The sequence below is a fragment of the Ictidomys tridecemlineatus genome, chromosome 2, assembly GCF_052094955.1.
Source record: "Ictidomys tridecemlineatus isolate mIctTri1 chromosome 2, mIctTri1.hap1, whole genome shotgun sequence".
Classification (NCBI taxonomy): Eukaryota; Metazoa; Chordata; class Mammalia; order Rodentia; family Sciuridae; genus Ictidomys; species Ictidomys tridecemlineatus.
In genome coordinates, this window is record NC_135478.1 from 24,013,053 (window position 1) to 24,036,052 (window position 23,000).

At 48.6% G+C, this 23,000-nt stretch overlaps 1 protein-coding gene across 2 annotated transcripts; it reads right to left on the reverse strand.

Moving 5' to 3' along the window:
• Nucleotides 1-12,881: 12,881 nt before the first annotated feature.
• Nucleotides 12,882-22,715, reverse strand: LOC101973579 (3-ketoacyl-CoA thiolase B, peroxisomal). 2 transcript variants are annotated; one of them, XM_005317371.5, is made up of 12 exons: nt 22,493-22,715; nt 22,228-22,321; nt 21,224-21,281; nt 19,248-19,327; nt 18,901-18,943; nt 16,540-16,638; nt 15,904-15,984; nt 14,571-14,761; nt 14,220-14,399; nt 13,881-13,936; nt 13,622-13,767; nt 12,882-13,270 (listed from the first exon to the last, which is right to left on the reverse strand). In XM_005317371.5, the coding sequence occupies exons 1-12, from the start codon at nt 22,709-22,711 to the stop codon at nt 13,195-13,197; spliced, it is 1,323 nt and encodes a 440-aa protein (XP_005317428.3). In that variant the 5' UTR covers nt 22,712-22,715; the 3' UTR covers nt 12,882-13,194. The 2 variants fall into 2 exon arrangements, with proteins under 2 accessions (XP_005317428.3, XP_077894261.1); XM_078038135.1 differs by lacking the exons at nt 18,901-18,943; nt 21,224-21,281; nt 22,228-22,321; nt 22,493-22,715 and having other exon boundaries at nt 19,248-19,333.
• Between the last annotated feature and the right edge of the window lie 285 nt (nt 22,716-23,000).

The window sequence follows — 23,000 nt, forward strand, 5'->3', positions numbered from 1 at the left end:
CATTCAATTGTGTACCATTTAATCTCCATTTGTTACAGTAGCTTCTATTTTTTATTTTACCATTGATTTCTAATTTCATTCCATTGTGGACTGATAGAATGCAGAGTATTATCTGTTTTTTTTTTTTTTGTATTTACCAAGAGTTTCTTTGTGGCATAACATATAGTCTATTTTAGAGAAGGAGCCATGTGCTGCTGAGAAGTATATTTGCTCATTGATGGATGAAATATTCTATACATGTCTGTTAAATCTAAATTATTGATTGTATTATTTAGTTCTATAGTTTCCTTATTTAGTTTTTGTTTGGAAGATCTGTCCAGTAGTGAGAGAGGTGTGTTAAAGTCACCCAGTATTATTATATTGTAGTCTATTTGACTCTTGAAATTCAGAAGGGCTTGTTTGATGTATGTAGATGCTCCATTGTTTATATTTGTTATATCCTGCTTATATATACTTCCCTTATTTATAATTGTCATGTCCTACTTATATACACTTCCCTTATTTATAATTATTATGTCCTGCTTATATACACTTCCCTTATCTATAATTGTTATGTCCTGCTTCTATATACTTCCCTTAAGAAGTAAGGAATGTCCTTTTTTGTCTCTTCTAATTAACTTTGGTTTGAAGTCTATCTGAGATGAGAATGGAAACCCCTGCTTGTGCATGCAATCCATATGAGTGATAAGTTTTTTCCCATCCTTTCACCTTCGGCCTGTGGATGTCTTCTTTGTCCATGAGGTGAGTCTCTTGAAGACTGCATATTGTTGGGTCTTACTTTTTAATCCCATCTGCCAATCTATGTCTTTTGATTGATGAGTTAAGGCCATTAACATTCAAGGTTATTATTGAGATATGATTTGTATCTCTGTCATTTTGATTTTTTTCTGGTTTTTATTTGTCTTAGTTTCTCATTTGGTTGAATGTCCCTTCAGTGTAGATCCTCCCTTTGCTGGATTTCACTTTTTTTTTTTCACTTCATCCTCATGGAATATTTTGTTGAGAATGCTCCATATTATAGGCTTTCTCGTTGTGAATTCTTTTAATTTTTTTTATCATGGAATATTTTAACTTCACCTTCAAATCTGAAACTTAATTTTGCTAGATATAATATTCTTGGTTAGCATCCATTTTCTTTCAGAGCTTGAAATATATTATTCCAGGACCTCTTAGCCTTGAGGGTCTGGGCTGAGTAATCAGTTGAGATCCGAATTGGTTTCCCCCATACATGATTTGATTTTTTTCTCTCACACCCTTAAAGATTTTATCTTTTTCTCTGTGTTAGTCATTGTCATTATAATGTGTCTTGGTGTGGGTCTGCTGTAATTTTGAACATTTGGGGTCCTGAAAGCCTCTTGTATTTGATTTTCCATTCCATTCTCTAGGCTTGGGAAATCCTCTCTTATTATATTATTGAAAAGATTGTGCATTTGTTTGGTTTATATCTCTGCTCCTTCATCTATTCTGATAACTCTTAAATTTGGTCTTTTCATGTTATCCCATAATTCTTGGATGTTCTACTCATGGTTTCTTACCATCTCTCCACATGTTCAACACTACTTTCAAGATTATATATTTTGTCTTCATTGTCTTAGGCTCTGTCTTCCAAGTAGTCTAATCTGTTGCTGATGCTTTCTATTGAATTTATAATTTGGTTTACTGATTCCTTCATTTTGAGGATTTCTGCTTGTTTGTTTTTTTTTTTCCATGATCTCTAACTCTTTTTTGAAGTGGTCTTTCACTTCCTATATTTTTTCTTTGATTTCACTCCTTATACTATCTTTTACTTCACATATCAATTTAACTATATACAATCTAAACTCCTTCTTGGGCATTTCTTCTACTGTGTTATCAGTAGCTTCTGTTGTTGAAACATCTTGGTTTGCTTAGGATACTTCATTCCCTTGTTTTTTCATGTTCTTAGTGTGTTTTCCCATCTAAAAGTATGGCTCTGAGGCAGGATAAATTCTACCCTGTAGACCTATAGTGTTCCTGAAGGTTTCCAGCACTTGGCCTTTACTTGGTGAGACCAGTATCAACCGCACCCAGTATATATAATGTATAGCCTTAAACTAAGGCAACTACTGCTTTCTTGCATTAAACCAAAATGATGACTTCAGTAACTATCTACAGTACAAACAGAATATATGTTAAAATGATTTACAATTTCAAATGGTGGATGAGAGAACTGAGGTAGTGTAGTATGCAATATTCACGAGGGAGGAAGAGAGAATCTAGAAGTAAAAATTCACAGGAAGAGTGAAAGAGGAGCTGACAGATTGGCTATTGGCTGGAGAAAAGTTGGAAAGAAAACAGACAAGAGAGAGGAAGAAGACAGAGAAAAAATTTAAGACATAAGAATATAACAAAGATGCAAAATCCCATTCATATATCATGGACCTCCACACACTGATGCATTAAAAAAAATCCTGTTCCAAATATGATAGAGAGATTAGTAAATCAAAAAGTAAAATAAGTCTTGCTGGAAAGGGAACTATCTCTGTCAGTATTCAACAGTTTCTCAGTCCTGTCTCTGACAATCTCTTGGGACCACCAAATTCAGATGAGCCCTTGAAAACCAGTCTTTATCCCAGGGATCTGGGCTTCAAATACATCAGGATCCACCATGCTGCAGTCCCAATATCTCAGTGCTGCTCCCACTTGCAGAGAGACCACCAGGGATACACTCATGCAAAGGGGCAATTCCGAGATGCATCAGCAAGACAAGGGCCACCAGCACTCTTAGCAGGAAGACCCCAGGCTCCTCCAAACCTGCAGGAACCCCCACACTGGACCTGCAGGTCCCAGCTGAAGTCTCCAGACAGAGGAGGGTCTTGTGGTAAACCTGCTAGTACTCAGGCCCCAGGCCCCTGGCCGGTGTCCCACAATGGGTGCAGCCACGTGCAACCAAACCTGGAGTCTTCCCTGAAGCAGCCCTTTAGGCTGTGGTAGCAGCGGTAGTGGCAGTGATTGATGGCAGTAGGCAGCAGGTCAGCAGCAGCTGCAACTTCAGCTGTGGGGGCAGCGTCACCAGGCGACATCCAGGGGTCAGCAGCAGTGTCAGCTTCAGTTGCATTCAGGGCAGCGTTTTTTCCTGCGACAGCAGCACCCAGAAAGAAGACCTCAGGCTGGTAGCAGTGGAATCACAGGCAGCACCAGTGGCTGTAGGGGTGCGGGAGGTGGTTGATTTAGAGGACACTCTCATTTCAGCTTCAGCGACCACAGAGATAGCGAGGTAGTATCAGAATTAGCATCTGAGATGACCACAGTGGTGCCCAAAGAGGAGACCTCCCTGAACTACATAGTTATTGATGTTCCCTCATCTCTGTTGTGGACTAGACAGGATCTAGGGTGCAGAGAGAACCCTAGTCTCAGGTCTCCTGTCCTGGGACCCTTCGGTGCTAGAATTTCTGCCCTTGGGATACCTACTTTCCTCATACTCATTAAACAGAACGCACGTGGAGGAGGTCCAAAGTGTCTAGGGTTGGAACAGAGACTGGCTCTCAGGAGATCACATTGAAGTCAGTGGACTCCATAGTTCCCTTCAGTGACAACTCAGGAACTGGAGGCACGGAAGCAGGACTTAGGAGGGACAGGAACACCAGGAGTCTTCAGCGCAAGGTCTAGGTGGTGCACTCACCCACAGAGATGTCCCCCAGCTGCTCAGGCATCAGTTTTACATCCCGGAGGACTGCGGACAAGACAGCAGACAGAAGCTCATCTGGGGTAGTATCCTGCAGCGGGACTCGCACCTGTGGTGAGCTTGGCTTATGATACCCACAGCAGAAAGAGAAAGTGACTACACCTTGCGTGTTGCCTCTGGCCCTGAGCCACGGAGCAGGTGATGGACCCGGCCCCCATCTGGTCTCACCACAGGCGCAAACCCTCAGGGGCCTCACCTGCGGCCCTACAGGGCAGTGCACCCTCCACACAACAGCACCACATCTTTGGTAGCAGGAAGCTACCAAAGCAAGACACGGTCTGCAGCACGGGACCTGACTCAGGCAGGCTGGGTGGGGGCGGGGGGGGGGGGCTGTTCTTTCCACTCAAAGTCCTGCCTACCTTGGGCTACCAGGCCAATAAAGAGGCGATTCTTTCTGGAGTCCTGCCCACAAATTCAGTTTGGAAATCATTCTTTATCTATTCAAATTTGGAAGCCCAAACCAAGGCTGGTCCCCAAAGTCTTGTACATAAACTGGGCCTCAACCAAAAGACCCTTCCTCCACCAAAAGACCCTTCCTCCAAAGTCCTGCATCCTGCCTGCTGCCAGACAGAAAGACTTTGCCTTTTTTTTGGTAGGAGTTCGGGACTCTTTATTTCCTGTTCCCCCATCCTAATCTGTTCTGCTCTGTCCCGTGTCCTGTCACCCAATCTGGAGAATCTACATATTTTTCATACTCCCAGCCCAACTCTGAAGGAGTCAGGTTCTCCCAGGAATTCTTTCTGGAAGAACCAAGCAATTTAATTCCCAGTAGTCGTGGAGAGCAGATTTACAAAGCTGAGGAATACGTGTAGCCAGCTCTTTAACTGGACAGAGAACATGCCACACTTCTTAGAACAATTTTACATCTGTTTGTGATGATTCAATTGATTGTCACTTTCCCCATTAGGAGAGGGCCAAATACTGTTCCCGTGCCATAGGCAGATATGTGGGCCACAGCCACAGGAAAGTGTGGTGTGCAGAGCATGCATGTTGGAAACAGATGGGCTGTGGGTCCTTGGGCAAGCCGCTTAACCTTTCTGAACTTTGGTTTCCCCACCAAATAATAGGACTACTACTAGTCCTGTCATTATGATGCTCAGAGACTCTCATGAAATGTGTGTGGGTGAAGGCTAACCCAGGGCTAGGCCCTCAGGGACCTCATGTTTTATCTCCCAAGAAGGGCACTTAGTGTAGTCGTGACATCTAGGGATGGATGTGGAGCCCAGGAACAAGGTTGCCTGGGCAATCAACTCCTAGCTTCTTCAGAGCTTCTGTGATGCACTGACCATCACCTGTGCTCTTCTCCCAGGGAAAGTGCAGATATATATATATTTTTTGGTAGATTCCTTTTTTCAGGAAGGGATTGAATTCTTTTTTTCCCCCACCCATTTTTTTCCTAATATCTTTATTTTATTTTTATGTGGTGCTGAGGATCGAACCTAGTGCCTCACACATGCTAGGTGAGCGCTCTATCTCTGAGCCACAACCCCAGCTCCTCACACCCATTTTTTATCGGTACGTTAGAGTTGTACAATGATGGGATTCGTTGTTACATGTTCATACATCCACATGATACAACAATATAATTTGGCCAATATCATTTCCCTGTACTTCCCCCCTCCCTCCCCACTTGCTACATCTTGGCCCCTTTCCTCTACTGATCTCCCTTTTGATTTTCATGCGATCCACCCCCACCTTTCTTTTCCTTTCCTTTCTGGCTTCCACATAGGAGAGGAAATGTAAGACCCTTCTCCTTTGGAGTTCAACTTATTTTTCTTAACATGATGGTCTCTAGTTCTATCCATTTTCCTGCAAATGACATAATTTTATCTTTTTTTATGGCTGAAGAAAGCTCCATTGTGAATATATACCACATTTTCTTTATCCATTCATCCATTGATGGACGCTGAGACTGGTTCCATAGTTTAGGTATTCTGGATTGTCCTGCTATCAACACAGTACGTGTGTATCACTACAGAGCAATAACTTCAATTTTTCAGGTATAGTTGGTTCATATGTTGGTTCCATGCCTAACATTTTGAGGAACTTCCAGACATACAACAGCTTGCCCAGTTCATATACTAGCCCCAATGCTGGCGGGTCCCAAGCTCATTTTCCCAGTCACCTTCCTCTTCCAAATAAGCTCAGACTGAGCAGTTGTGCTGCCTTCCAGGTAACATGGAACAGAATGCAAAATTATGTTCACATAATTTCTCTTCCAGAGAAAAGAGGAACATAATGCAAAAGGCCAACAAGTTGAAGGTACTTGGGCAAGGGAAATGAGATAATGGAAGTGCACACATCCCCTCAGGTCCTCCTCCAGGCCCTGCTGTCACTGCTGACAGAAGGAACAGTGATTCCTAACCTAAGCGAGGCACACTCTGATGAGGCAGTGTCTTGTATGATTTTGTTACATTTCAAGAGTAGAGGTGTAGGATTGGTGTAGGATTGGAATTAAGGTGAGGTGCTGGGTCCAGATCTAGCTCTAGAGCAAATTCAGGAGCCTTATTCTCAGTCTGTAAATGGTGGGCCGGACCAGATGTTTTTTGATATTCTGGCCTGACATAGACATAGACAGGACAACAAGGGGCACAGACAACTGTGGGTCTCCTGCCTCAGGGAGTTTCCTGAGGCCTCTGAAGCATGGAGTGTCTGCCACTAGGCATTTCTGCTTTCTATCCTCCGTCATATGCAGAATGTGCCTGGAGGGGGCACAAAGCCTCTGGGGATGGGGGTTCACTGACTCTCAGGAGGCAATTATGGTGAACTCAGCAGAGTCCACTGTTACTCCCCTCAGTGACAACTTGGGTTCTGAAGGCATGGAAGAATGACACCAGAGGGATAAGAAGACAGGGAGTTCCCAGAACAGAGTCTGGGGGGTACACTCACCCACAGAGATGTCTCCCAGCTGCTCAAGCCTCAGCTTCCTGTCCTATAGACCCACAGTCAAGACAGCAAACAGAAGCTCATACGGGTCATCTGCTTGGATGCTTCCTATACCAGAGGTGGCGGTGTATCTAAGCCGTGGTCCCTTGATCTCCTGAACTACAGGACACCACTGTGGATAAGCTTGGGATCCTTCAGCATGGAGAATGGTATATGACCTGGATGGGATGTTGTGTATCTGGCTGTACCTCTCTAGGCCTTGAAATTTCAGAATATTAGTAAACTTGCCAAGGACATATGATGAAGAAAGATCTAGAATGTCTTCTCTTTGGTACTCACAGCTGAAACTTAGTTCCCAGGATACTACCTGGAACTGAATAATAACTTTTGTCAATCAGAAATGAGATCCAGCCTGGAGCTGGGGCCATTGTGGCCTGGATTACCCAGTTTTGGAGATAACCTTTTCTACTTCTACCTCTGGGTAAGCAGTTGTGAATCTTGAGTGAGTCATGGCCCCTGAAAATTCAGCCCATTGGAAGCAAGGATCCAGATGGACATCAGATGTCAAAAGATGTCAGGGCAACCAGAGTGCTTGAGATGCTGCTCTCTGGACCCAACCTTTCCCCTACTTTGGCAGTGGGAAATGGTGAGTTAGCCAGACCAGAGCCAAGACATACAGGTCTGTGGGACTGGGGCAAAGGTTTTCTGTGGCCTGATTTTTATTCAAAAACAATCTGTTGCTTACTTTTGGAAGTGTGGACTCTACTCCTCTGTCAGGTAAATGACCCATGAAAACCTTGAACTGTGACTTAGCTTCCTTTGCTAGTTGAGCAATCTGGAAACTCCAGGCCCATCCCATTAGCAGAGGCCTGAAGATGGGGAGGACTCTGGGGCAGGGGGATCCTTGGTGGAGCTCTGATCATCTGGCCCTTCACTACTTGCTCTCCCAGATGGGGCTGGAGTGTTCCGTTGTTTCTACATGTAGCCTCAGACCCAATTGTCTTTGTCCTTTGAGCTGCATGGAGTTGAAATAATAGGGACATTAGCCAGTGAGAGAGCAGCAAAGGAAACCCAACCTCTAGGAACTGGCAGAAGCTCAGACTGCTGAACCTGCAGTTCAGGGTCTCCCACTCCCTGTCTCCAGGACAGCCCCCAGCCTCATCTCCCAGCTGCTCACTCATGTGACTTTTTCTCCTTTCAGTTAAACTATCTGCCTCCTTCTGTCCTCCCTACTGTGCCAATTCTGTCCCCATGGAGTGCTGTTCCTAACTGCTTTCTCTGCCCTCGTTAAATCCTGCCCCAAACACAAGCTCACCACTTGCACATATCTTCCCTAAGCTCTCAGACTTACAGTGAGAGATCTTCCTTTCCAGTAGGTAGCCTGTGCTTCCCTGTGATGCGACTGTGACACCTGACCCTGCTATTCATCTCCTGTGGGATACACTCTGTGTTGGTCGGACCTCCTCTAGGGCATAGTACTGTAGCTCCTCAGCATGAAATCAGTGGAGTCCTGTGCTCAGGAGGGATTTTAGGAAAACTTGGTGGAACTGGTGACAGCTGGTGTAATGGGATTAAGGTGGCTGGTCTGGGTTGCACGGGCCTAGGGAGCCATCCACCTGGGAGGCCTTGTGCAGTCTGAGTTTTAGCTCAAGGGTTCCCTCACTTGGCTGCACCCCAGAACCCCCAGGTGCATTCAGTCCCTAAGGTTCTAGATATGTATGTGGATAGTTTGCAAATGTCCCCAGTTACTGCTGGCCTGGGCAGATTCCACTGGGAAGACCAGTCCTTATAACTCTGAGCCCAGTGTGAGAGAATGGGAGCCCTAGAGCAAGGACTATTAGAACAGTGGTGCCCTGGAGAGCTCTTCATCTAGGTGAGAAGTGGCTTGTAGGGTCCTGGGGAGTGTGCACCTCTAGAGATGAGGTCTGCCCATCCCTGTCCCATGGATCTGGTCTGGCATGGGCACTGGACTACCAGGTTGTTCCAGATCTTTGCACCCTTTGATGGGAACAGTCACATGGCCCAGGAGCACAGGGCTGCTATCCATGGGAGCCTAGCAGGACAGGAGGATTGACTGATTGTGCCTCTCACTTTGTGTTTCAGTGGCATCCCAGAGACTGTGCATCTGTCCATGTCAACAGACAGTGCTCATCAGGGCTGTAGGCAGTGGCCAACATAGCTGATAATTTAGTTCCCAGGATACCAGTTCCAGATACCTGGAACTGAATAATAGCTCTTGTCAATAGAAAATGAGCTCCAGCCTGGAGCTGGGGCCACTGTGGCCTGGATTGCTCAGTTTCTGAGGTAACCGCTTCTACTTCTACCTTTGGGTTAGCCACTGTGAATCTTGAGTGAGTCATGGCCCCTTAAAATTCAGCCCGTTGGAAGCAGGGATCAGGATGGACATCAGATGTCAAAAGATGTCAGGGCAACCAGAGTGCTTGAGATCCTGCTTTTTGGACCCAACCTTTCACCTGCTTTTGGAATGGGAAAACCTGTGTTATCCAGACCAGAGCCAAGACATACAGGTCTGTGGGACTGGGGCAAAGGTTTTCTGTGGCCTGATTTTTATTCCAAACAACCTGTTGCTTACTTTTGGAAGTGTGGACTCTCCTCCTCTATCAGGTAAATGACCCACGAAAACCTTGAATCGTTTCTACATGTAGGCTCAGAACCAATTGTCTTTGTCCTTTGAGCTTCATGAAGTCAAAATAATAGGGACATTAGCCACTGAGAGAACAGCAAAGGAAATCAAATCTCTAGGAACTGGCAGAGGCTCAGACTGCTGAACCTGCATTTCAGGGTCTCCCACTCCCTGTCTCCAGAATAACCCTTTAGCCTCATCTCCTGACTTCTCACTCATGTGACTTTTCTCCTTTCAGTTAAACTATCTGCCTCCTTCTGTCCTCTCTACTTTGCCCATTCTGTCCCCATGGAGAGCTGCTCCTACCTGCTTTCTCTGCCCTAGCTAAATCCTGCACCAAATACAGTCTCACTACTTGCACATGGCTTCCCCAAGCTCTCAGACTTACAGTGAGAGATCATCCTCTCCAGTAGGTAGCCTGTGCTTCCCTGTGATGCGACTGTGACACCTGGCCCTGCTATTCATCTCCTGTGGGATACGTTCTCTGTATGTTGGTCAGACCTCCTCTAGGGCACAGTACTGTAGCTCTTCAGCATGAAACCATTGGAACCCTATACTCAGAAGGGATTTTGGAAAAACTTAATTGGAACTGGTGAAGGGTGGTAACCAGTGTTTTGGGATTAGGGCAGCAGGTCTGGGTTACACAGGCCTAGGGAGCCATCCATCTAGGAGGCCCTCTGCGGAATCTGGCCTGGGCACTAGCTCAAGGGTTCCCAAGCCTGGCTGCAGCCCAGAACCACCCGGTGCATTCACTCCCTAAGGTTCTAGATATGTATGAGGATGACCTGGAAATGTTTCCAGGTACTGTTGGCCTAGGCAGTTTCCACTGAGAAAGTCAGCCTTCCTAACTGCAAGCTGAGCCCAGCGTGACAGCATGTGAGCCCTACTATCCCTTGATAGTAGAACAATGGTGCCCAGCAGAGTTCTTTATCCAGGTGGGAGCAGACCCACAGGGAGAGAATGGAATGTGAGAAAAAGACTTCCAGGTTACTAGTAAGGCTGCGGAGGGTGGGGATGGGTGCTGGCCTCATATTCGAGACTTGGCTTTTACTCTCGTGGCCTGTCCCAGGAAAAGCTCACGGCTCTGTTCTCCAGGGGAAACAGAGAGACCTAGTTGTGTTTCTTCAGTCACCAAAAGGAGAAAAAGAAGGACCTCTATGGCCCAATCAGGCTTCCCCACCTCAGTTGAGGAGAATTGTAAGATAGAAGAACATGTGCTTATGGGGTCCTGGGGAGCGTGCACCTGTCCCATGGATCTGGTCTGGCATAGTCACTGGGCTACCAGATTGTTCCAGATCCTCGCACCCTTTGATGAGAGCAGTCACATGGCCCAAGAGCACAGGCCTGCTATCTAAGGGAGCCTGGAAGAACAGGGGATTGACTGTGCCTCTCACCTTCTGTTTCAGTGGCATCCAAGAGACTGTGTCTCTATATACTGTCAAAAGACAGTGCTCAGGGCTGCAGTGCTCCAGTGGTTTCATGCTGAAGCCAACATAGCTGGTAAGTTGGGACTGAATGGTGCTGTTGGCCAGGGTCTGGGCTTAGTCTTGCCCCTGAGGGTTAGGATCAGTGATGTTGCTGTCTCCTGAGCCAGTAGTAAACATCTGAGAGGACTCTGAGCACAGAAAGTGTACAGGAGCTCCCCTTGCCACTGCCCCACACCTCCAGGACACCCCTGGGTATTTGACTCTGGGGCTGGGCTGTGTGGTATCTAGAGAGAGAACAGGTAGAACAGGGGCTCTGCTGCTCCCAGGACAAACAGACCTAGGTCAAGGATGGTTATGAAATACTTTTGTTGCAGGTGGCATCAGAAATGGGTCTTATGACATTGGCATGGCCTGTGGGTAAGAATTTCTTTCTGCCAGAGCTCCTTAACCAATGGTGACAATCAAACTACTTTCCCTCTGCTCAGTTCTCAGAGGCCATGATTTGAGGATCATTCCCTGGTTCCCTTAGGCAGCTGGCTTGGTGTAGGTCCCTCTTGATGCAGCCTAGGAGTGGTCCCCAAATCTGGCTACTCAGGAAAAAACCCTACTTGAGCACTTGCAGGTGAGGACAGGTAGCCTCTAAGTTTCTTCTCACATTTTTTCCTTTTTTACTGATTTGGATAGTGAATGCCAGAGGGTGTGACTAGGGAGCTACATTCTAGATCTTTTTCGTTTTTGAGGGAAGATCTTGCTAAATTCCCCTCAATGATCTGAAACTTGCAAACCTCATCTTTAAGTCTCTTTGATAGCTGAATTACAGGTATGTGCCATCACACCTGGCTCTCTTGAAAAATTTTCAGGCTTGAAAAAGTCTCTGTTCTTTGGAAAAATAAAGCTGAGGAGGCTTTGGCTGCCTCAGGAGGTAAGTAGCACTGGTTCTGACCTTTTGGGGCTGCCTTGGGATCCTTTCTGCATGTTTCTGGACAGGAAGCATCACTGGCCCTTGACCAGGGCTGAGATGACCTCCACTTGGTTGCCTGGCCTGTGTCTTAGTTGGAAGAGATCCAAAGTCTACAAACAGGGACTCTGGCAGGGCGAAGGTCACTGCATTCCCCTGCCATTTAGTGTCTCTCACCTTCCCTGGTCTCATTGTGCAACAGATGCAAGTGACGTAAGAAGCATGACTGGAGCCTCGTAAGTTCCTCTGGAGGCATTTGATCACCAAGCAGGTTAAGAACTGTGATTCTGAGAAATCTTGGATCTTAGTGTCTGAGGGGCAGGGACAATACCACTGGCACTGGCACATGCTGACTATTGCCAAGAGTTGGAGTGTGAAGTATTGCTCAGGCCAGTCTAGCTGGGAACAAGCTCTTGGCCTAGAATGCCTTAATTATAGTCTAGAATGGGTGACCATGACAAATTACCCACCATTTAGGACCTCAGAATTCTCCTCTATAAAAGGGGATGCCTACCTCAGTTCTACCAAGGTTTTTAAGAGAATTAAATAGAATGATGGAACACTATGTGGCTCACACTGTAGCACTACTAACACATGAAAATAATTCAAATTAGCATTATAGACATGGGAACACTATCAGGGCCACCAGTTGTCATTCTATAGGCCATATGCCTCCTCAACTCACAGTCCATTTTGAGGACAGTACAGCTGTCTACACTGGCCACTGTGCTTTCCTGTCAAGGCCATCACACCTCCTTTTCTGTGCAGGTCAGGTCCCTCTTGGATGTGATCATTGTACTGACTTCAAACACATTTGCACTCCACATCTGGTGGACTCTGAGGGCAGGCAAGGGCTGAAAGGATGTGATCCCCACACTGCAGCCCTCACTAGAAGCCTTTCTGTGAGAACTAACAATTCACTGTTTCAGCAGAATTATATAGAACATCATCCTGCCCCTGGAGTGTGGAGAGGGCAGTGATCAGAACAGATCCAGCTGAGGGAAGAGGATGGCACAGGCAGAGGAGCAGATCAGCGGGGCAGGGACATGGACCCAGAGGTTCTGAACAGCTCCTGGGATGGAAGAGCCCCCTCCAGGGCAACGGTCTTGGCTTAGGCCCTGCATTATAACTCCCAGAGCTAACACAAAGGATAGGCCATACCACCATGAAGACTACAACAGTTTAGACTCTCTACTCAGATGGAACATACAGAAGTCCAACAAGGAAAAGAAACACCCTTAGAAAAATCCACAGCCACCAAGATGAGATAACACATGTTTATTATGTCCATTGTACCCTCATTCATAGGGCCAAAATTCCCTCGGAATTACATGGGGGCTTTGTGGGCTGGGTGACCCACACTGGCCCAGCTAGAGGGGGCCTAGTGGTAAGGCCCGACACCCCACCCACTCATGTAGTGTGTCATCAGTGTTCACAGTTTCCAAATTAGTTAAAGTGCCTTGATTTGTCCCCATCACCACCACCAGTACTGAATGTCCCACGTGGATTCGCTTCCTCAGAGTCATTTTCTGGCTGCCAGAGCAGGGCCTTCTGGGTAGTGCCTTGAGCCAGGGACTCAGTTCCCAGGGTATTCGAAGACAGCAGCAGCTCCCATCCCAGTGCCAACGCACATGGACACCACTCCATATGCCCTGAGAAAGGGAACTAGGTTGGCTGGGCACAGGCACTCTGGGAGAGGCCCAATACCCTGACCAGAGGCCCAACTCCCTGACCAAGGACATCCTAAACAGAGGATGCAAAACCAGAAGACCAGATCTGTGGGAAATCTGTCCCCTGACTGCCCACCTAGGCACACACTAGCAGTGGCAGATGCCCTCTGTAGGCCAGAGGTCCTTTTGAGGCTGACCTTCAGGGACAACAGGGATCATGTCCCTATATGCCCAGTTCAAAGTGCATGTTGAACTCCCAAACCCTCACCCTTCCATGCCCCAGTTCAGCATCCCCCATGACACCCCACATCACTCCAAGGGGAACAGCCTCACCTCTTCCCACGGCGCTTCAGCTCGTTGAGCAGCGTGATGACCTGTCGAGCCCCAGTGCAGCCCAGGGGGTGGCCCAGGGCCACCGCTCCTCCCAGAGGGTTCACCTTCTCAGGGGGGATTCCTAGCTTCTCCACACAGTAGACAGCCTGGAAAGGAGCCAGAGCAGTTCCTGGACGTGCTGACCCCCTCCCCTGCATGGCTTGTCCACTGGCTCCCACTGGGTGCCCAGGGCCCAGGCAATAGGGAGACTAAGACTCACCTGGCTTGCAAAGGCCTCATTGATCTCAAAGATGTCCACGTCATTCACTGTCAGTCCTGCAAGCAAGATTTAGATCTGAGATGATAGAGGCCCCCAAGCACAAATCTGGGTCTCCCCAGACCTCTAGCCATGCACAGACCCACAATGCCTAGTAATATGTCTGTCACTTCTGACAAGTGAATGGGTCTCAGCTGTGGGTCATGAAGGCCTTGGGTATGGAGTGGTAGCCTGCCCAACCTCCACTCTGCAGTACCCATAGGAACACCCTAGTAGTCACCCCCAGCCCCAGCAGCAGGGCATGAGGGGACCCAGGACTAGGGTCTGAAGGAGCCACCTGACCTGCTTTCTCCAAGGCTGCAGGGATGGCATATGCAGGTCCGATGCCCATGACATCAGGTGGGACTCCAACCACTGCATAGGACCTCAGGACCCCGAGGATGGGGAGGCCCAACTCTTCTGCCTTGGACCTCCGGGCCAGCAGGACTGCAGCTGCCCCATCACTCACCTGGCTAGAGTTTCCTAGGGAGGAAGTATTGGGGTAACGAGGCATCAGGGCAGAGCAGAGGAGAACCAGTTCTCCCACGGGCCCCTTCCAAGGGATCTGGTCTGCCCCAGACTTCATAGCAAAAGAGCCAGCCTGATGACAGTCCCTGGAGGCAGCCCTACTCCAGCATCCTGGCCTGTACTCACCAGCCGTGGTGGAGCCGCCATCCTTGAAAGCAGGCTTCAGTTTGGCCAGGCCCTCCATGGTGGTGTTGGGGCGGATTCCCTCATCCTGGGACACAGTGATGCTCTTCTTGATGCCCTTGTCATCGTGGATGGTGGTGGTCACAGGCACAATCTCAGCACGGAAACAGCCCCTGCTCTGGGCTCTTGCTGCCCTGCCCACAGCAGACAGCCAGGCTCAGGCTCCCCTGGAGCGCCCTTCCTCCTGTCCCCACTCTGGCCCATTGTGGCAGACATGCAACCTCAGCCTGCTAAATTCAGGGACATGTCTGGTCCTAGGGGACATTGGAGGGATCAGCTGGAGGTCCTGAGGAAACCCTGTTGTTGGGAGGGGGAGGCTTGTCTAGGGCCATCCAGAGCATCATTTACTATCAACTCCAGATGTCCACATCATGGTTGATTTAAAACTCAAGGGGGGAGAAAGAAGCTTTTGGGTTGTGTTTACTTCTTAAAGCCCTTCATCCAAGAGCTGAGCCTGTCAGTTTCTTCTGCTCCACTGAGGGTGGAGTCCCAGGAACATTTGTGATGACTTTTTCCAGCTTTCCTGGGTGACCCCACATCTGAATTTCCTCCCTTTCCCAGGTTCCTCAAATCTGAAGTGAAATATCCTAAACTCCTTGATGTCTCTTCCAATTCAAACAGAGTTGAACCCCAAGGCATTTTAGAGTTACCTTTACAACTTTATGCAAACTATAACACTTAGGGGCATTTCAATGGGAGGAACCCAGAGCTTCCTGCAAAGCCCACATGCCCACCTGACCCAAGAGGCTAACAGTCCCTGCCTTGGAGAAGCCCACCTGGCTTTGCTGTCCTTCCTCAGCTTGGTCGGGGTTGGCCAAACATGTCTGCTGATGCCCTGAGGCTGAGCCCCAGGTTTTCTGCCCTAGGCTCAGGATGTTTGCCCTGACACAGGCCTGCTCCAGAAACTAGGGTGGCTAGTCCAGAGCATCGTTGACCCCACACTCTAGGTCCCCAGGAAGCCTCTGGCTGCCCCATTGAGTTCCTGAGCAGCAGCTAGACATGTTCTGGTCCTCATTATGCCCCAAAGAACAGAGGTTAAACTGAAGCCTAGGTAGAAAGAAGGTCCTGGACAGTCAGCAGGGGAACAGGGAAGAGCCACCAGCTCAGAATGGCACTGCCCCCTTTCCATTCCCCAGCTGGGAGGCAGGAGGCTTGTAAACCCCTAGTACATAGCTGTACTCTTGGGACACATCCACCTCAGACCTCAGACCACCCAGGATGGCCTCACAACCTCACCGTCCAGTCTTTTCAAGGTTCCACCCCAAGCAGCACTCACTTCTGCTGGGAGGCGAGCGCAAAGGTATCCTGCTTCTCTCGTGAAATGCCAAACTTCTCAGCCACGTTCTCTGAGGTTATCCTAGGACAAAAGTTGTACCCAGCTGGGCATAAGGCTGGCAGCATGAGGACCAGGGCCATTCATGCCACAGAGACAGTATTGAGGAATCAGGCAGTGGCACTCCACCTCCAGCATTGGAATGGGACAGACAGGGAGTCGCCAATGCTGGCCAAAAGCTCAGAGTTCATACACCAAAGGCACCCCACTCACAAAAGAGGGAGGGCAGCCTGCATTGGCAGCAGAGCAGAAGAGAATGTGTTCCCTGGGTGAGCTGCCTCAGCACAGGGGAGAGGGGAAGGAAAGTTTATCGGAGGGACCTACTTGTGAATGAACACCTCAGAGGGGGCATGACAGAGCAGGATATGTTTAGAAACTCAGGCTCAGAGAAGACTTGAGGACCTCAGAAACAGGAAGTACTGAGTGCCATGCTGAGTCTCTGAAGAACAGATGCTACACACAGGAAGCAGGCCAAGCCTTAGCATTGGCAGGCACAGATGAGAAAGTTCCTCAGCCCCGGCTCCTGGAGAGACAGAGCTGAGGGGGCACAGGCACACAGAGCTATGGACAGGCACTCACCCCATGGGGATCAAGCAGTCTCTGGCCTTCTCATTCTCCAGCAAGCGTGAAGTGATATTTCCACGGTTTCCTCTGTTAGCCAGGGACATGGACTCTACCCTGAGGAGAGGGAGGAGAAGGAGGGAGTTGAGTCCTAACAGGAACACACCCAAGGATAGGGGACATGTGGCAAGTGTTGGGAAACAGCCAGGGAGCCCTCGGGAACTGCAGTGCCCTGTCTGGGAGGCACAGACAAGCGAGGTGGAGCTGGGGCTGGGGAGCTGCTGAGCCTCGTCTCTATCTCCACCCCAGGACAGTGTACACTGCACAGTCTGCACTCCTGGGTGCAGGGGCATGCTTCTGTATACATCTGCTGAACCAGCCAATTAGAAGTTCCTGAGGAAAGCTTTCTAGTGTATACCACATTGCTACAAACATATCCAACATGCCCAGGCCCTGTCCCCACCAGGGTCCACAAATTCAGAGGGGAGAAGGCCCAATAAGCTCATATCAAAGAGCAACCTGACCTGCACAGACAAGGAGGTGCAATGTTCTGAGAGGAAAGTGAGGTGGCTAGTGCAGAAGGATCAAGAAGGACTGGGGAAGGGGAAACCCTAAAAAATAGTAACAGATGTCCTTGACTAGTACTTTGTGTTCCTAGCATTACTTTGAACTCTTTTCAGGCTTCAAATAGTACCCACCCCATGATATGTACCCTATAGTGTTAGCTTGGTTATGATTCCACTTTCTTCATCCTCCTTCTCCTTTTCTTCCTCTCCCTCTCCCCCTCCCCCTCCCCCCTTCGGGTTTCTTTCTTTTTTTTTTTTTTTTTTTTTGGCATTGGGGATTGAATCCAGGAGTGCTTTTAGCACTGAGCTCCATTCCTAGATCTTTTTTTTTTTTTTTAATTTTGAGACAGGGTCTCACTGAGTTGCTGAGGGTCTTGCTGTGTTGTTGAAGCTGGTCTCCAACTTGTGATATTCCTGCCTCAGTCCCCTAAGTGGCTGGGATTACAGGTGTGTACCACTGTGCTTAGCCCCAGCCCTTTTTATTTTTTACTGTGAGACAGGGTCTAACTATGTACCTGAAGCTGGCCTCAAACTTACAGTCCTCCTCCCTCGGTCTCCAAAGTCACTGGGAGTCTTTGGAATTATAGGCATATGCCACCATACCTGACCTCATTTAATATTCTTATAAGCATTGGCCAAGCTCAGATAGTATCCCCTTTTATAGCTGAGGACACTGAGGTCCAGAGAAATAAGTAATTTGCCCATGGCCATTCAGCCTGGACCCGAATTTATACAGCTTATTCCAGCAACTCCCTTCTAGCTAGGATGCCCTAGGCAACACTGAATGTTCAAGCCCTTGGGGACTGTCAGATTGTGATATGGGTGTTGTGCAAGCATCAGAATTTTTATGCTGCTTAAGAATCAGAAGCCCCCTATGGAACTCATTAAGGCTTCAGGCCTTCTCCTCCTCAGGTTTCCAAACTTGCTCTCTCCCCAGTAAGAGTGTAACAAGAAACACATAAAAAGGCAGGCTGGGCTGTGACCTGTGTCATAATAAAGTCCCTATTTGTAGTCTTTGCTCTCTTTGAGATATAAGTTGGGGCAACCCAGTGCAGGTCAGCTAGGACCCAGTTAGGGACCAGCAATTCTTTTCATCAAAAAACATTCTAGAGAGGATTTGAAAGACAGTGGAAAGACATCAGAACCAGGGCTGGTCACCACCTCAGCCTGCCAGTGTCTTCACCAGCCTGCGCACCCAGCATCAGAAGCCCCCAGCCAGGGACATAGCACCCTGCCCTTCCTTGGAGGCTCTACCCAAAATTTCTGGCGCTCGATGTGCTACAGGTAAAGATAGAGTCACAGTCTAGGTAAAGGGGACAGTGACCAAATCACCTGAGATCTGACTATGTCCCTGAAAACGTGGTGGGCAATTAGAAGTTTCCATCTTGGTATCAGGGGAGAGATAAAGACATCGTGTAGGAAAAGGAATAGACACACAGTAGGGAACTGTCCCTAGATTTAGAGAATTGAAACTGCCACTTCTCTTTCAGTAGCAGTGAGAATCAACAAAAGTCACCGACGGAAGTCTCAGTGGTGTATTTTTCCAACATGGTCACAGTTTCCAGTCTGACAGATTTTCAAGAAAGAAAGCTTAGAGGCCACCTGCCCTCTCCTGCTAGTGCTCAGATGTGAACTATTCTTGATCACCCAGAGTTGGGGGCCACTCCTAGGTTTCATCTATAGGAACCTACACCAAGCTAGCTGCCTAAAGGAGCCAGGGGATGATACTGAAATCATGGCCTCTGAGAACTGAGGAGAAGGAAATTAATTTATCCCCATTGGTTAAGGAGCTCTGGCAGAAAGAAATTCTTACCCACAGGCCATGCCAATGTCATATGACCCATTTCTGATGCCACCTGCAACAAAAGCATTTCATAATCATCCTTGGCCAAAGTTTGTCTGTCCTGGGAGCAGCAGAGCCCCTGTCCCACCGGCTCTCAGCCTAGGTGCCATTCAGTCCAGTCCCAGAGGTAAAGACCCAGGAGTGTTCTGAAGAGGAGTGGGGCGGTGCCAAGGGGAGCTCCTGAACTCTTTCTGTGCTCAGAGTCCTCTCAGAAATGCTTACTGCTGGTCCAGGAGACAGTGACATCACTGACTGTAACCCTCAGGGACAGGACTAAGCCCAGGCCCTGGCCTAGGGCACCACCCATCCCAACTTACCAGCTATGTTGGCCAATGCCTGCAGCCCTGATGAGCACTGTCTATTGACAGTAGACAGAGGCACAGTCTCTGGAATGCCACTGAAACAGAAGGCAAAAGGCATAGTCAATCCCTTGTCCTGCAGGCTCTCATGGAAAGCAGGTCTGTACTCCAGGGCCCTGTGACTGTCCCCATCAGAGGGTGCAAAGATCAGGAGAACAACCTGAAAACCCAGTGCCCATGCCAGGATAGATCCATTGGATATGGGTGGGAAGCTCCTGGGCAAACTGTGTCTCTGTATGTACTTGCTCCCCAGGCCCTACAAGAGCATGCCCTTCCATCCTATAAATTTCCTCAATCTAGAAAGAGGGAAGTCTGTTTGCATCACAGGAGTCCTTCTTTCTGTCTCTCTGAAAAATTAACAGTAAAAACTAGTCATATATTTTCCCAAAAGTAGAAAGGAGAGGGCATTTTGCTTGTATAAGCTACCAGAGCAAAAGCCATGGTCAAGTATGAGGCCAGCAACCATCTCTACCTTCCAGCATACTAGTACCCACATGGCTGGGTATTATGTTTCTATTCTCTCCCCCAAAAGCCTGTTCCCACCTGGAAGCAAAGCTCTTCTAGGCACCATTGTTCTAACATCCCATCCACTGGGAGTTCCCAAGGGTCTCACCATGGGCTTAGCCCTGGAAGGTAGTACAGAGTTGGCCCTTCCAATGAAACCTGCCTTGGAAAACAGTATAAAGCTCTAGTGATATTTTCAGGCCATACTCCAACCCACTTAAAACTTCAGGGAGTTCCATGAGCATCCTGGTGATTCCAATGGGCAGCCAGGCTTGGTAATCCTGGAGGTACTGATTGGGCCAAACTCTGTAGGGACCCTTAGAAGTACATGGCTTCCTAGGCCTGTTGAACCTTTCCCAGATGTCCTAATTCCATTACACCTGATTCTTACCTCTTTACCCGATCCACTAAGTTTTTACCAAATACCTATTGAGTAAAAGTTCTTAGATGCTTATAGAACTTCTAGAAGATGCTTAACCAACATGCAGAAAATGAATCCACAAGAGGAGAGTGAAGTAGCAGGACCAGATGGCAAGGCCACATCAAAGAGTAGCATAAGACTCTTATTCAAGAGGAAGGTCTCTTATTTTCAGCCTGAGAACTTGGAGAAGCAGTGTCTAAGCGGCAAGATTGTTTAGACAGGGTTTAGCTAAGGAAGAGAGAGGGACAACACTCCCCAGGCACAGAATGAAGAGAATAGGGAGGACAGTAGGCAGAGAAGCCAAAAAGAGAAGGAGGAGGGAAAAGAAAGAGGAAAAATCAAGGTGAGTAACCAGTTGAGAGATAAGGCTGGAAGGTTAGCCTGGAGATACTGGGAGACACTGAACTGCAGACAAAGCGGTCTGAGGCTTTCCCAGTTCCTAGAAGTTTTCCTGTTCTGTCACTGGCTAATGTCCCTACTATTACTCCTCAATGCAAATAAAAGGACAAAGACAAGTGTGTCTTAAATCTACAAGTGAAAATAACAGAATCACTCCTTGCCCATAGTGGGAGGCAAAGTGCTAAAAGGCAAGATGACCAGGGCTCCTCCTGGTTTCCTCGCTGCCCCAGGGTTCTGACCTGGAGTTCCTAGCTTGCTCAACTAGCAAAGGAAGCAAAATCACTCTTCAGCATGTTTATTTGGTTATTTACCTGACAGATGAGGACAGAGTCCACTTTTTTCAAAACACAACAACAAGTTAGCTTTGACTACCATCATGCCACAGGTAACCACTACCAAAGCCCTGTAGGTCTTGGCTCATAGCCAGTAACATACCAACCTCAAAGTGGGAGAAAGGTTGGGTCCACAAGATCAGCATTCAGGTTTCCCTGACATCTTTTGACATGGTATCCAATTTTATTCTCCACCACCCACAGAATGAGTTCCCTGGGTCCAGGACCCACTCATTAGTCACAGTGGCCAACTCAGAGCTAGTGGTAGAAAAGATTACCTCAGAAACTGGGCGATCCGGGCCATGATAGCCCCAGCCCCAGGCTGAAGAACATTGCCTATGGACAGAAAAGCCTTTATTCAGTGCCAGTTGGTGTCTTTGCAAAAAGGCACACCTCCGAGTACCCCAGAGGAAACATTCCATATCTTTCTTCAGGAACATGAGTTTATGGCAGGCCCACTTGATGCTCTGGAATTTCAGGGTATAGAGTAAGGACAGCTAGACATATGACAGTGTGTCCAGGTCATATACCAGTCCCCATGTTGGAGGGTTCCAAAATGACTTGCCCATGCACCCTGCTCTTCCAAACCAGCACAGACTAGGCAGGTGTCCTACCCTTCCAAGTAACATGGAAGACTGAAGGGAAAGAGAAACACAAAGCAAAGCCTGAAGGCCAACAGCATTGGTACTTGGGCAAGGGAAATGAGATTCTCAAAATGTACATCCCCTTAGTGTCCTCCTCCAGGCCCTGCTGTCACTGCAGAGAGAAGAAACAATGATTCCTGACCTAGTGGTGGCACCTGATGGATGAAACAGTATTACATACTATGTTGTTATATTTCAAGGGAAGAGGTGTGTGGGTGGGAACCAAGTTTGGCCTGAAGGTCCAGACTCTGGGTTCATGTTCTAGCTCTGGAGCAAATACACTGTGCCTCTGTCCCTCCATCTGTAAAGAATGGAAGATGGGTTTTGACATTCTCTTTTGTCCTGGCACAGACAGGATATCAGGACACATTCAGAACACCCATCTGCCTCCCAGAATGACCTGGAACCCCTAGATTGTCTGTGTTTGGGATGTCTGCTTTTTCTCTAACAAGCAGAAGACACGAGGAAGAAGAGCAAAGTGTCTAGGTCTACTATCAGGAGGAGAGCACATCCAAGTCAGTGTTCATAGTCCATAGTTCTCCTTAGTGACAACTCTGGGACTAGAGGCGTGGGAGCAGGACTTTGGAGGGATGGGAAGACCAAGAGACTCCATAGCAGGGCCTGAGTGGTGCACTCACCCACGGAGATGTCCCCCAGCTGCTCAGGCCTCAGCTTTACATCCTGTAGAACTGCGGTCAAGACGGCTGACAGAAGCTCGTCGGGGGTGGTGTCCTGCAACGGGACGCGCAGCTGTGGTGCCTGGCCCGATATACCCACCGCAGGGAGACACAGCGACTGCAGTTCGAGTTCTCATTGCCTGCGGCATCCTTGGGTCCACCCAGCAGATGACACCTCCCCGCCCCGCACCGTGTTACTCCAGGCGCCAGCGCCGGGGGGCCTCACCTTGAAGCCCCCGCGCCCCGCTTTGCCGATCGCAGTGCGCCGTCCGTGCACCACCACCACGTCCGCGGCCGAGGCTTGCGGGAAGCTACTGAAGCACGGCGCGGCCTGCAGCGCCGGGCCGGACTCGGGCCGACCAGTGAGATGACCCAGAACAACCTGTAGCCTCCACATCACGCCGCTGGGATAAGCAGACCCGCTTTGGGACTCACCACGGATCATCGGAAATAAAGTTACTCGCGCAAGCGCGGAACCGCCCCTCTCTCCCCAGAGGCACAACCATTCAAAGTCCCGCCTATTGGCCAATCAGGGTACGGTTCTTTCTGAAGCCACGCCCAGAAATGCCGCCTGGAAACTGACCCGCTTTGGTAGACTTTAGTATCCAAATCCGCGGCGGGACTCTTGCAATAACTTCTTGAAATAATCGGGCCCTCTAACAGGAGCCCCTTCCTCCAACGGCCCGGCCCGCTCGCTGCCCGCCGCCAGACAGAAGGCTGAACCACCTGGAGCC

Bases quoted from the DNA above. Each gene is read 5' to 3' on its own strand.
- LOC101973579 (XM_005317371.5), bottom strand. From the start codon at position 22,711: ATGATCCGTGGTGAGTCCCAAAGCGGGTCTGCTTATCCCAGCGGCGTG. The intron at 18,944-19,247 runs GTAAGTTGGGAT...CTTTTGTTGCAG, and splicing joins GGCATTGGCCAACATAGCTG to GTGGCATCAGAAATGGGTCA. The intron at 13,271-13,621 runs GTGAGGCTGTTC...TCCCTTTCTCAG, and splicing joins CTGAAGCGCCGTGGGAAGAG to GGCATATGGAGTGGTGTCCA.